The 14,283-nt window shown below is 37.8% G+C and overlaps 1 protein-coding gene across 2 annotated transcripts in view; it reads left to right on the plus strand.

Annotated features, from left to right (window-relative positions):
• Positions 1–14,283, plus strand: part of epb41l4a (erythrocyte membrane protein band 4.1 like 4A) — a 121,642-nt gene that overhangs the window by 87,520 nt on the left and 19,839 nt on the right. For both annotated transcript variants that reach the window (NM_001006909.1, XM_012960217.3), the window contains exons 10-13: positions 2,824–2,915; positions 4,626–4,703; positions 8,545–8,666; positions 10,240–10,330. In NM_001006909.1, coding sequence (NP_001006910.1) covers positions 2,824–2,915; positions 4,626–4,703; positions 8,545–8,666; positions 10,240–10,330 — 383 coding nt within the window. The remainder of the gene's footprint in view (positions 1–2,823; positions 2,916–4,625; positions 4,704–8,544; positions 8,667–10,239; positions 10,331–14,283) is intronic.

Genomic DNA, 14,283 nt, shown 5'->3' on the forward strand with positions numbered 1-14,283 from the left:
ACATGCCACTGTATAAACATCTGTAATCCCAGTGATAGATTGCCCGTATTCTTAGATAATTAGCTTGCTGCACAGCCAAAAAGAATGAAGTGTCTGTTGATGTTAAGCTGGCCATACACGTGGCGATCTCACGATGTTTCGTACGACCGTCGGTCGCACGAAACATCGTCAGATCCGCCACACACCATTCAGGGCTGAATCGGCAGGTAAGGAGGTAGAAACAATAGGATTTCTACCTCCTTCTGCCGATTCAGCTCTGAAGGGAGAATTTTGGTCAGGCGCCTTCTATGGCGCCCGATCAAAATTTTCTAACTTGGCCGATCGGCGAGCCGACCGATTTCAGCAGCTTCCTGCGATATCGGTCGGCTCGCTGACATGCCATACACGCACCGATTATCGTACGAAACGAGGTTTCGTACGATAATATCGGTGCGTGTATGGCCACCTTTACCTTGCTCATAACAAAATCTTTCTTAAAATATCACTTTGATTTTCTTGACATGTTAGCTTTACCCAACAGGTATGAATTCCTTTAGGAAAGCTTTATTAAACAGTACAAATGCTTTATGGCACTTGCAGGCTATTGACTTGATCTTGTAGTGTTGGTTCCATATACTGATTGTGCTTTAGGTCACAAATTGCTCCATGTTAAAGGAAAAGGCACAGGATTCACACATATCCAAAATGTGCATTTTGTAAAGTATATTTTCTTGGATCTAATTTGATGTTTAAATAGTTTGTTGGGGTAATGTATGGCCTTATTGCACTTATTATGTAATACATGTTTTTAAGAGTAATCTCTTTTTGGAATTTGCTATGCTAGACTCTCTAACTGTAATGTTTAGATGGAAATACAGCACGGGTCATGAATAGTAGGTCCAAATATTGCATCTCATGTATTTGTGGAGTTATTTAAAGGGGTGGTTCACCCTCAGATTACAGTATACAGCAGCATACAAATTTTATTAGTTAATTTCAAGGTGAACAACCCCTTTAAGGAACTCTGAGAACTGGGAAATTGTTTGGATATTTCTGTTGTGCTCAGTAAAATAACTCTTAGGGGCAATTTTTAGATAAAGTCTGATTTTTTTCTTACTTCTAGATAATAATAACTCAATTTTTTCATTATTATTCCCAGAATTTTCAAATATAATATAATTTGTGATTTATTAATGTTTAGTTAACTTCTTCTTGTAAAAAAAATATTTGGCAGGTTTGATCTGTCGAGTACCATTGAGACCTATAGAGGCTTAGACTAGTAAGGGAATAGAATGGTCAGTGACAGCCTGTCCTTCAAGGACAAGTTACTCCCCTCATTGTTTCACCCAGTTCAAGGGGAAGTTAATCCAATCATTGTTTTCAGTTTCACCCAGTTTAAAGTGAGACACACATTATTGTTTTCTAAGAGTGCCAATGCTTCTAAAATGGCTGCTGGAGCAATTCCTGTTTGGGAAAAATAAAGAGGATTCATGGAAATGAATGTCCATTAAAATGCACATTTTTTGCCTTTAACAATTCTTTCAACTCAAAAATTCGGGATTTTTTAATGTAAACTCAAAATTTTCGTACAAACGATTCAAGCATTATCATCACATTTTATAAATAAAGCAATGATTGAGTTTGATTTGAATTTATACCGTCTATATGACTTTATAGGCCAGAAAAAAACGAATTTTAGTAAATGTGCATCTTAATGTGTGGCAAATGTTTCAAGAATCCAACTAACATAAGTGCATTGAAATCATGTGACTACAAGAGCAGATACCATGAAGGAGCATAAGTGCAATACAACAGAAAGTAACCTTGAAATGAAAACACTTTGCATGTCATTTGGCCTAAGCTGGCCACACGCAAGCTGTTTTTGGAATATCTAACAGATCCGCTAACAAATGGGCAAGTCAGCTTACTATATAAAAGTGCAGTTTTTGCCCACTTTTTACCCCAAGTAAATCGAGTCATTGTTTTATTAACTTTTTGAGCACCAGTGGTGGTGCAATCGTACCCGGCCTTAATATCTAAATTGCTCAATAGGTTGCATGCACATACACACAAGCACACATGTCATACAGGTGAGTCACAATTGTGTGTTTGGCTACAAGCTTCCTAAATACAGGGAATTGATAAAATGTATTATCCTATGATTAAGACTATATAGTTGCACATTTAGATATCTGATCTGCAACAGAAGTTCCTGGCTATAGTTCCTGATGTACATATGAGAGCAGCTACATTTCATTTTTCACGGGACATTTGTTTCAACTGCAGCCGTGAAATAGACAATGTGCGTCAAGCACATAAATGAATTAGCATAGGTGGGCCACAAAAATGTTTGCTTTACTCAAGGTATGTAGGTTCAAGATTTAATCCTTGTACTCACAGATAGATGAAAGCTATTTCTATATTTGGTATATTAACTTTTCTGTTGTACAGCACAGTGGAATATGTTGGCACTTTATAAATACTTCTTAATAATAATTGTAATACAGTACAATTTAGTGGATTTTTTAATGACAGCACAGTAAACTACTGCAGTAAAAGAAACATTCGTAACCTAATTCTGCAGTTTATAAAAACCTTTAAATAATCCTTGTTGCGTGGAGTTCAAACCACACACTGTTAGCTAGTTTAGCAAACACCTGGTTAATTGTTGAGATTTTACTTGGCTTCCTGCCCCAAGAAATTGTGTGTTTAATTTGGCAGAGGGTTTTTACATAGAAGTGCCAATCAGCCTGCCCGTCATTCCATTGAAACAGTGGTGTGTGCTTTGTTTCTGCTTGGTAATGTGCCCTGCTAGTTATATTCTTCTGTTCCTTTGTTTCTCAGTGCACTGAAACATCATTCTTTTTTGAAACGAGGAACAAAGTTTCCTGCAAAAGTCTGTGGAAGTGCTGTGTGGAACATCACACTTTTTTCAGGTTGGTAAATACTTCTTCTGGGGGGCAGTTTTACTAATCCTTAGGCAGTAGTAACCCCTCATTCTCTATAATATAATATTTTTTGAAAGCTAAATGTGCAAATGCTGCTTTTATTTTGCTTTGTATCACAAATGTTAGGTTTTTATGTAAAAAGGGTTTAAGAATGGAATCCAACTGGAAAATGATTGTAGAACCCAAGCCCCATCTTCAGGGGTCATTTATGGCACCAAGTGCAGTGAAGAAAGCAGTGTCTGACTGGGATGCCAGGGGCCCACCAGAAAACCTTAGACTGTGGACCCACTCTTCAAACTATTTTTTAGCCACTTCTCACTCAACCTTTAAATTGTCCTTGTTCTTTTTTCTTTACATCCTATAATCTGTTCTTCTTTAAATTTGGTTGATTTGTGCCCATAGAGAAACAGGAACATACCATGAATTAGGCCAAATGGTTAGAAGCAGGAGGGCCCACTGACACCTGGGCCAAACCGGGAGTTTTCCTGGTATCCCTGTGGGCCAGTCCGAAGCTGGAAGAAAGTGCAATTTTGAAGGAAATTGCCGTGATTATTCCTTGCAATACAGCATTTCCCACCAGAATTCTAGTGTAATTGCGGTTGAAAGGGGGCAATTGTATCAGGCAGAAGTCAGTCTGGTCTCATTTTTGGTGTTCAGAATGCAAGAAACACTTGTGTATGCATACTGGACCTGTTAACCCTTGGCCAGGGGTGCTGCTGCCACTAGGAGAGTTGAGAGACTCGCCTCAGGTGGCAGTGCCTCCAAAGTTACTAGGGGCGGCAAAAAGCCATTTCTGGTAACTTTAAAAGCCCAATTTCCATTTTTTTAAACCAGAAATTCGTCTCTGTTAGTGAAACCACTAGCAATGCCACAGCAGGAGCCACCTCAGGGCAAATCAGGGGCCAGATATGTCCCTGGGCTAAGGGAACCCTTGGGCTACCACCTGGTCAGGAAGTAAAGGTAGCACCAAGGTTCCTCTGTGTCAAAAGGCACAGCAGCACTCGATTTGAAAGAAAAGCCGGGAAAGAACTGAGAGGTCCCAAGCACAAATATAAGCCCAAAGAGCGCATTTTAATGCAAGTATCTTTTATGAATGTAATTTAGCACACTACGTACTGTGGGGAAAAGTGTGGTCATTTCCTTTTTTTCTGTAATGATAAAACAGTACCTTGCTGCATTAATTCATATTCGTGGTTATCCTGTTAGCTGTAAATTATTTTTTAGTAGACTAAAGGTATGATAATCCAAATTTTGGAAAGATTCTCAGGTCCCAAGAATTTCAGACCCATACCTGTACCAGGGTTAAATCATATAAAATATGAAGTGGGGAGAAATCTAGTCATGGATGAATACATCTAGAGTTAATATGCTATAATGTTCTGGCCATACACTTCCAATCTGCAATATTAATTCAGGAAGGGCAGAGTTGCGTTTAAACAACACACACACCAAAAAAGCAGCCGTAATGTTTATTCACAATGAAAGGTTATGGTGACCAACTGATAAACTTAGTTTGTTTATTACTGAGGCCTCATGTCTTCTTTTTGAAATGTCACGTCACTTTATCAAAAATGGAACCAAAAAAATCTAGTACACTGATATATCAAAGGAGGGCAAAACATTGCATTTTGTGTGTAATGTAGTCCTTGGTGATTTGGCTAATGAATTTCTTATCCTATTTTGTGTGCTGAATTAAAGGATTCCAGAGAATGATTCTAGTACACTGTCAAGGAAACTGAGCAAGCTTGGTTCTCTGGGGTCCAGGCATCGCTACAGGTAAGCTTAAACCAGCAAGGAAATCTCCTAACTAGCATAATCCTCATATATCCCATATGTCTGTGCTGTGTTGTGTTTTCCTTCCAATACTTTGAAATGAAAGCTCTTTACTCGTTGCCAAGCATAAACGTCCTCTATAATGACCTTCCATTTCCATTAAAGGGGAAGTGTATATTTCATTAAGTCACTGTTTCTCTAGTGGTAAGGCACATGCTTGCAGGTTTGATGAGGCTGCCCATAGAAGTCTTAGCTGCTGCTAATAGGAAAAATATATTAATGGCTCTGCATGGTATTCATTAAAGATGCTGCAATAATCCCACTGGGTTTGGTATCCTTAAGGCATTCCAAGATGTACAACTGTAGGAAGAGAAAACAGAAATCCTTGCACTTCAATCTTCAGTTACAAATGTAAATCTTTATTGTAGTAAGGTCCTTCCAACGGACACAAGGGCACCCACCCAGAAGAAGGGAGGTTCCGTTTAAATATTCGGAAAGGATTTTTTACTGTGAGAGCTGTGAAGTTGTGGAATTCCCTCCCCGAATCAGTTGTACTGGCTGATACATTGTATATCTTCAAGAATGGGTTGGATGGATTCTTAGCAAGCGAGGGAATACAGGGGTATGGGAGATAGCTCTTAGTACAAGTGAGGGAATACAGGGGTAGGGGAGATAGCTCTTAGTACAAGTGAGGGAATACAGGGTTATGGGAGATAGCTCTCAGTACAAGTGAGGGAATACAGGGGTAGGGGAGATAGCTCTCAGTACAAGTGAGGGAATACAGGGTTATGGGAGATAGCTCTCAGTACAAGTGAGGGAATACAGGGGTAGGGGAGATAGCTCTCAGTACAAGTGAGGGAATACAGGGGTATGGGAGATAGCTCTTAGTACAAGTGAGGGAATACAGGGGTATGGGAGATAGCTCTCAGTACAAGTGAGGGAATACAGGGGTAGGGGAGATAGCTCTCAGTACAAGTGAGGGAATACAGGGGTATGGGAGATAGCTCTTAGTACAAGTGAGGGAATACAGGGGTATGGGAGATAGCTCTCAGTACAAGTGAGGGAATACAGGGGTAGGGGAGATAGCTCTCAGTACAAGTGAGGGAATACAGGGGTATGGGAGATAGCTCTCAGTACAAGTGAGGGAATACAGGGTTATGGGAGATAGCTCTCAGTACAAGTGAGGGAATACAGGGGTAGGGGAGATAGCTCTCAGTACAAGTGAGGGAATACAGGGGTATGGGAGATAGCTCTCAGTACAAGTGAGGGAATACAGGGGTATGGGAGATAGCTCTCAGTACAAGTGAGGGAATACAGGGTTATGGGAGATAGCTCTCAGTACAAGTGAGGGAATACAGGGTTATGGGAGATAGCTCTCTGTACAAGTGAGGGAATACAGGGTTATGGGAGATAGCTCTCAGTACAAGTGAGGGAATACAGGGTTATGGGAGATAGCTCTCTGTACAAGTGAGGGAATACAGGGTTATGGGAGATAGCTCTCTGTACAAGTGAGGGAATACAGGGGTATGGGAGATAGCTCTCTGTACAAGTGAGGGAATACAGGGTTATGGGAGATAGCTCTCAGTACAAGTGAGGGAATACAGGGGTATGGGAGATAGCTCTCAGTACAAGTGAGGGAATACAGGGTTATGGGAGATAGCTCTCAGTACAAGTGAGGGAATACAGGGTTATGGGAGATAGCTCTCTGTACAAGTGAGGGAATACAGGGTTATGGGAGATAGCTCTCAGTACAAGTGAGGGAATACAGGGTTATGGGAGATAGCTCTCAGTACAAGTGAGGGAATACAGGGTTATGGGAGATAGCTCTCTGTACAAGTGAGGGAATACAGGGTTATGGGAGATAGCTCTCTGTACAAGTGAGGGAATACAGGGGTATGGGAGATAGCTCTCTGTACAAGTGAGGGAATACAGGGTTATGGGAGATAGCTCTTAGTACAAGTTTATACAGGGACTGGTCCGACTGCCATCTTGGAGTCAGGAAAGAATTTTGGGTTTTTTGCCTCCCTCTGAATCAACTAGCAGTTAGGCAGGTTATATATAGGAATTATGGTTAAACTTGATGGACGTATGTCTTTTTTCAACCTAACTTACTATGTTACTATGTAAAAACATCCAGTAGCATCATCATCTGACGCGTTTCAGGCGTGTCCACCTCTAATCAAAGGCATGATTAAGGCTGCCCACACGTATTAGCTGCTGCTAAATCTAAAGTGCCAAAATGCTTAAATCCAGCTATAAGTTATTTTTTTCAGTGAAGGAATATGTTATAAATGTCCTTAGGTATTCAGATAGAAAAGGCCTAAGGCGTTTTTTTTGCTAAAGTTTGTAAATTTTCTATAAACTATCGCCTATTATCGCTGTGAATATTCCTGCAAAAAAATGAACGCCGCTCCCATGTTTGCTAAAGTGCGTTGAGACAGATTTGTCTTGCGATAAGTGGCGATATTTACACAAGTGTAGCAGTTAGTTTCTGTGTTATTTCTTGCGAGTTGGGAGTTCTTTGGCGCTCATTTTAACAGCCTAATCTGCTATAAATCTTGCAGATTTTTTTTCTCCACTGCCAGTGGTCATAATAATGAATAGTGTATATAAAATAATATTTATTAGCAAGTTATAAATGCCTTATTAAATGTGCTTATGGCCAATAAAGTAATTTCAGGAATCAATTATTTTCATATTATATTAATTATTCTTAATTAATTATTAATACATTTATAAGTATCATTATTCCCCAGTGCAGTCTCTTTTTTTCGCTGCTCATATTTAAGAAACTTTATATCGCTCCCACTATACAGTTTCTGGCTTTGTTTCACATACCGCCACTCCCCAGGTGGTGAAAAAAATTGAAGGTGGTGATAGACAATTTTGTCTATATTTGGTGATAATCTTTAGTAAACCTTGTGAGACAACGTACGTAGCATGAATGCGATAATAGGCAGTAATATATATGTGCTCAGATACTATTGGCATCAGATCTGTTACCCAGAATGCTTGAAAACTAGGATAAGGGATATTTCTGCTAAAAGTAATCACAGAAATGAGACTGGTATAAGTTTTGATAAAAGTGACAGTTCATGATAGAAGTACAAAGCATTGAACTGGTGGGTATGCAGATTGCTAAATTAAAACAGAAAAACTATTCTGCCCTCCAAGGCAGTTTGCAAAATGCCTTTTTATGTTGCCAAATTGCCATAGCTCTGTAACAGCTGCCTCAATGAATACAGTGCTGCTTGTGTCTGGCAGCATTATGTTTATGAGATTTGGGCAGGGGGAGTCATGATGGTGTCCCGCCTCCCGCCCCTGCCTTTTCCTCTTTTTGAATGCATGGCTTGGTGGCAAGTTTTGGTTGAATATAAACAAGATTTCCTACCAAATAAAGCCTCCTGTAAGCTGATAGTGAGCATAGAGGCTGCCTAATAGCCAATCCTAGCCCTAAAAGTCTTTTTACATTTGACTGTGGCTGACGAATTAAGTTTGGGGATCCCTGATTTAGACTCACAAGTTAGGGTGTGGAAGAGGCTGTAGGCTACAAATGAGCTCTTTGGCCCTAGGCAAGGAGAGGACTAGCCTACACCCCCTGACACTGCAGTCTGCTTACCTGACCCAATGTGCAGACCGTAGCCAGATGAGGTGAATATGTACTCACCAAATGAGCAATAACAGTTGCGTGCTTGTGCCCAATGCTACACTTGCACTTTTTCCCCTGGTTTGAGTAAATGACCCATATTGATTTGAAGTTTTTTAAACCCTTGCTTTTCTTAATAATTACGCAGCTTAGAAAATACAGGCCATTCACTATATGTTTTTATTCACTTCTTTTCAGTGGCAGGACTGCTTATCAAATGAGCAGAGATCTCTCTATTCAACTGCCACGGCCTGACCAAAGAGTGGAGAGGAGTCGGAGTAAAACTTACCCCAAAAGGGCAGCACTCACGCAGCAGCCAGGTGAGCTATTAGAAGCATTTTTTTGGCAATCTAAACCCAAAAAATGGTATTTCTGAAACTGTCTAAAAAGGTTAAACCTCTGAATCTCAGAGACCACTAAAAACAGAAAATAAGAGAAAATTGCTCAGATTATCAATCTGAGTAAGTTTACATCAATTAATTTTTTGGGTTTAAAACAAAATGATGTACATGTGTGTATGTTTCTTTCATAGATTCATATTCTTTCTATATGTTACTGTACTGTTTTATGTGGTTCTAATGGAGAGATGATTGTAACAATATTATGAAAAAGTTTAAAAGTCATCAAATATTCTTAGTCATAAAATACACAAAATATAATATACATAATATATAAATTTAATAAGTTAATAAGTTAAAACCTGTCGAGATCATGTAAAAATCAATGGCATATGTCCCTTTCTTTGCTTTGTGGTTTTAGAGGTTTTTTTGACACTGGTTTTTGTTTGACAATACGAAAAATCAGTTTTCTCATTTTTTTTTGTTCATGCTTTTTCATTTTGGATTTTTTTTATAAATGACTTTCATTTGTGACTAAATGACTTTAGTCTTGGTATTAAAAAAATATAAAACCACAAAAATCTTAATGTTAATAAATTCCTCCTTTGATGTTAATTTAATGTGTTGAATAAGCCCTTAGTAATAATATGGTAGGTGGCTGTTACAGTCATGTGCTTATATATTTGTAGCTCTTTTTACAAGCTAAGGGGGACCCCCAAGAATGGAGATACATGTAGAAATGTATATGAATAGTGATCACATTGTAGAAATGACATAAACAGAGTTGCTTTACTAGAAAAATATGTGATAGCAAGTTAGACTAAGACATGTTGACAAAGGAAAACAAAAGCCTGTTAACTAAAGCACCCCCAAAGTGGCGGACCTCCTATAAGCAACTTGATATTTTTGTATTAATGAAAAAACATTTTGAAGAGAAATGAAATATAGGTAAGCCTAAATTGGTTATGATATTTGAATGCCATGGGTCATTTTTTAAACCTGATTATTAATCATAAATCCATTAAATTCAATAGCTGAATGAGTAGAATGTGTGTCAGTACTAGAATATTTTTCTGAAAATCTCAGTTTGTCCCATCTTAATTTGTCCCCTGTAGTAGGTCATTTTTAATGAGAATGTGGGACAGATGACCTTTTACTTTATTACTGTGTAACACAAGGAAAATGTATGATGTGCTGTGCATGTGATTATATTGCTTGTAATACAACCAGAAACACATTTTTTGGGGCTGCCATTAGGCAGCTTTGTGCTGTATTACTGAAGAATCACAAATGTAATGTAAAGGATAACCTTGTGTGAATGCTGAGTTCAGCAGAACCATTCAACAATGCAGTCCTATCAGCATCGCACAAGCAACTTCAAAGGAACCTGTTCATCTTACTCATGTGGATATAACCTGCGGCTCTATTTTGATTATTGAGCAGCAGATTAGAGAAGACATAAGTGTATGATGCTGAAATAAATCTAATATAACGCAATAATGTGGCACTGCCTTAACATCAGATCCTGCAAATTGAATTAGATTTTTTTTTACAGGATCAAACAATATAGAACAGCCAACTACAAATATGGAACAGGGCGACAAGGAAGGAACCACAAAATTTATTGCACCATCTCCTGTTAAAAGGTATGTTTTGATTTTGCAATAAAGAATACTAAACATGTTAGAAAGAGTCTGTAAATCTTTTTTTTAAATATTATTATCCCCATGAATTGCCCTTTCTTAAAAAATGCTATTTTAGTGATTTGAAATCATGAAAAAATGCAAAACTTTCCCTTTGGTTTTCATCCCCATTATTTTAGGTAAGTGGAACAGTTGTGCTATACCATTCCATAATAGCAAGAGGACAAACTATATTCTGCATGTTTTACTGAAGCTTCTGGAAAAGAAAACAATGACTACAAAGTACTGACAGATCTACTGATGTGGCCTTCTACCCTATAAAGAGAGCTTACAGTCACAGAGCTTGACAGCATCGCTGCTTGTTGAGAGAAAGCACAGAATGACAGCCCTATGAATACACTATGCCAAGCAAGCACAGAATTTACTAAAATCAGTGTATTACAACATTAAACATTATAAAGGCATAAATATAACATTTATATTTTGATGATAGTGTCCCTTTTGTGACTAGATGGTTGCATTAACAGCTGTTTCTCTCTGTATACATTGAAATACATCAAGCAATAAAGTACCCAAAATCTAGAAAGCTCCAAATGACGGGAAGGCAAGCTCCCATAGCGGCCATTATAAGCAAATAATTCCAATTTTTTAAAATTATTTAATTTTTCTCTGTAATAATAATACAGTACCTTGTACTTGATAGTAACCAAGCTGCATGAATCCATATTGGTTGCAAAGCAATCCTATAGGATTTCTAGAAAGTCCCTGGTCCCAAGCATTGGAAATAATATAGCCCATGCCTTTACTACCAAAATGTTTTTTTTTTTTTAAAGATGAGTTGGATAGAGCAGTAGATTGAATTTAGGCAGATAAAATGTATTATTAAAAATGGTAATGAATTTGCAAGGCATTCTTTCTAATAGAATCACTGAAATAAAAAGCAATTATACTATAATTTTCTATATGGGTACAGTTTTATGCTGTCAGGAAAAGTGGTAGTTGATAGAAGAAATATGGTTTTACTCCACAGTTTTCTGTGGTATTGTTTGTTTAGACTTGTCAGTTGTTGCCAAGGCTTTAGGCTAGATGTTTACAGATCACTTGTATAACCACAGTTTAGGGACACATTTACCAAAACGTGAAATTACAGCCCACCACAGACAAATTCACTCACTCTCTATTGTTTTCAATAGGATTTTTAGAAGAAGCACATTTATCAAATATACCTCCCATAGGAATAAATCCCTTAGGAACAAAAAAGAGAGTGAGTGAATTTTTCTTTGGGAAGCTCTAATCTTACACTTTGATAAATCTGCAAATTGTGCAGCAGTTTCTTGGAATGGGTGAGCTGTAGTTTAATTGGCAGCACAACCCCAGGACACCATTGATTTCCCTGACATACTCAAGTGATTGACTTTCTTTGATTACCATTCCAGCGTGCAATTAGGTCTGTCTTCCAAACCAGTTGCACTAACTTAGTTGATTTTATGGCATCACCCTAAGGGGAAAATATACAAATATATGCACAGTCAGTACAAGTTAGACTCAGAGCAACTGAGATGACATACAGCTGGGTGTATGAGCCATTTCACATTAATGTATATTCCTTGTGATTTAACACTAGAATTGAAGCCTTATAAGCTGCTTTTTGTCATCCTAACTTGCTCCTGTGTTTGACATGTTTATTAAATGTAAAGGGACAGCCATAGAATCAGTAAGCTTTATATAGTTGACCAGAGAGAAGGATATTAAAAAGAATGGATATTCTTTAAAAATTAGAAGTGCACAAGAAATTATTATTTGATCTGGGATTTGGCAACATCCCAGCATTTTTTGGATTTTGAATGAACTTTAAAGGTAGTAATTAATAGGACTTCAGTCAAATCGAAATAGTATGCATTTGGTGCATTTCTATAAATAATCCATTTGTAAATGGCAGTCTTTGGGCTTTAATTATTTTTTTTTTTGCTTTTTACAGGTTTGTGTAGGTTTGATACTATAAGATCAATCAGAGCTTTGAAAAGAAACATATTATGAACAATGTATTATGTTGAGACAAAGAGCAAACACAAATAACTGAATTGTTCTGTGGGGCTATTGTGGCATTGGGAAGGCATCATTACAAGTACAAAATTAGTATTGGGGTGCCTTTTAAGGGTCACTGGCCAGTGCCGAATACACCCAGCACCCACTAGTGACACAGTTTATTAGATTAGTGCAAATTTGTCAACTATGTGTAGTTACATTTCACAGCTATACAAATTATCTTCTTGTTTGGCAAAGTCGCCAGAAGAGTGGATCTTCTTCTGATATGCCCATCTGAGGTGGCCGATATCAGGCTGATTCGATTAAATTACTGGCCAAACAATCAAACTATGTCTAGTATAGAGGCTGTTGGATCAAGGACTGTATCAACGAGCCAATGTGGTCCCCGATCTTACAAGAAAACCTGTCCGATTTTTGCCCAGAAATCGATCAGGGAGGCCAGTTGGGGGGACCCATACACAGTCAAATAAACTATCAAATAGGTCTTAAGGACTTGAATCGGCAACTTAAATCTACCAGTGTATGGCCTTTTGTCTAATCACCTCTGATAGTTCAAATAGTATAATATCTGGTGTGAAATTTGTGAGTGTCCTGAAAATTCACCTAGCCAACTTCACCAACTTTATTTATGATTTAAAATTTGTAGGGTTGAGTGGCTGTGATTCTTGTAATGCAGGTAGGGATATGTGTACATCAGAAAAGAATTGTAAAAATAGCTTCTCTGTAATGAAATGTAAAAAAAAGAAAGTACCCAGCAAATATAATGAATAAAATTCCAAATCAATTATCATTGATTTGCTTGTCTTTGAGACTGCTTGAAGAGAAAGCCTTGTGGTATGTGTAACCTCCTCCATATATGTTTGCTGTATGTTGTATCAGGTTATAAGTAAATTATTTTTGATTTTTGCTCTTTAATTTTTATGGGATACATGGAATTTATGATTCTGTTAATCCCAGATCCCATAAATGCAATTTTGAGGAGATGTTACTCAGATTTTAGTATGCAAACTGAGGGTTCTGATTCAGGTAAAGCTTTGATACAGGATAAGGTGGTCAGTGCATCAATAGTCTTTGTATTATAGTTTTGTAGATGCACCTTATGTAAAATATATTCCAGTGCCTGTTATGTTCGCTGCCTTCAGAAGGGAAACAGTTGCAGTGATAATGCTAAATAAAAATAATAGTTTATTAGGTATTGGTGGGTATAAGCATTTCTGAGATGAGGTTTGCCTGTTACCAAGATGTGTGTTTCAGGCTGCTAGTTTCCATTACTGTGGGAAATGGTGTGGCCTTAGAAATAAGGTTGCCTATTTAGGTCCAACACATTTTAAGCTGATGTGGTAATAGAATATATCTCAACACTAATACATTCTGGTAGATTTGCCATACATGGCTTTCAATTGTTCTTGACAGCTGGCAAAGCCTTTCTTGTCAGGGTCAGAAAAAAACCCCATACATATAAAGCAAACCCACACATCATTTTATTCAATTATCTATCACTAATATTAGGTTCTCACTCAAAATATGGTTTGATGTGTTTCATGCATTACACATACTTATTAATAGGCACAACATTTCCACATTGCATTCGCATTCATGTTTATAAAGGTTGAAGCACATCCTCAGTTACATATACATAATGTGTGTTTTATTGTTTTATATATCTGTTGCATTTGGGGTAAAGGCTATTCTAATAAACTGTCTTTCTGGATTGGACTGATTATTAAAGGGGTAGCTTTGACTAATTTTGCTTTAGATGTGCAGGTCATTGCTCTGATATACACTGTTGTCAGTATGTGTGGGATTTGGGAAAGCTGCTGTTGTGGGGGAGGTCTATACATGGAGCTGTAGTGAGAGACCAGTCTTGCATAACTGACTTGTGGTGTTGAGTAGCATTTTCCTTTAAACCG

Source organism: Xenopus tropicalis, chromosome 1, assembly GCF_000004195.4.
Source record: "Xenopus tropicalis strain Nigerian chromosome 1, UCB_Xtro_10.0, whole genome shotgun sequence".
Classification (NCBI taxonomy): domain Eukaryota; kingdom Metazoa; phylum Chordata; class Amphibia; order Anura; family Pipidae; genus Xenopus; species Xenopus tropicalis.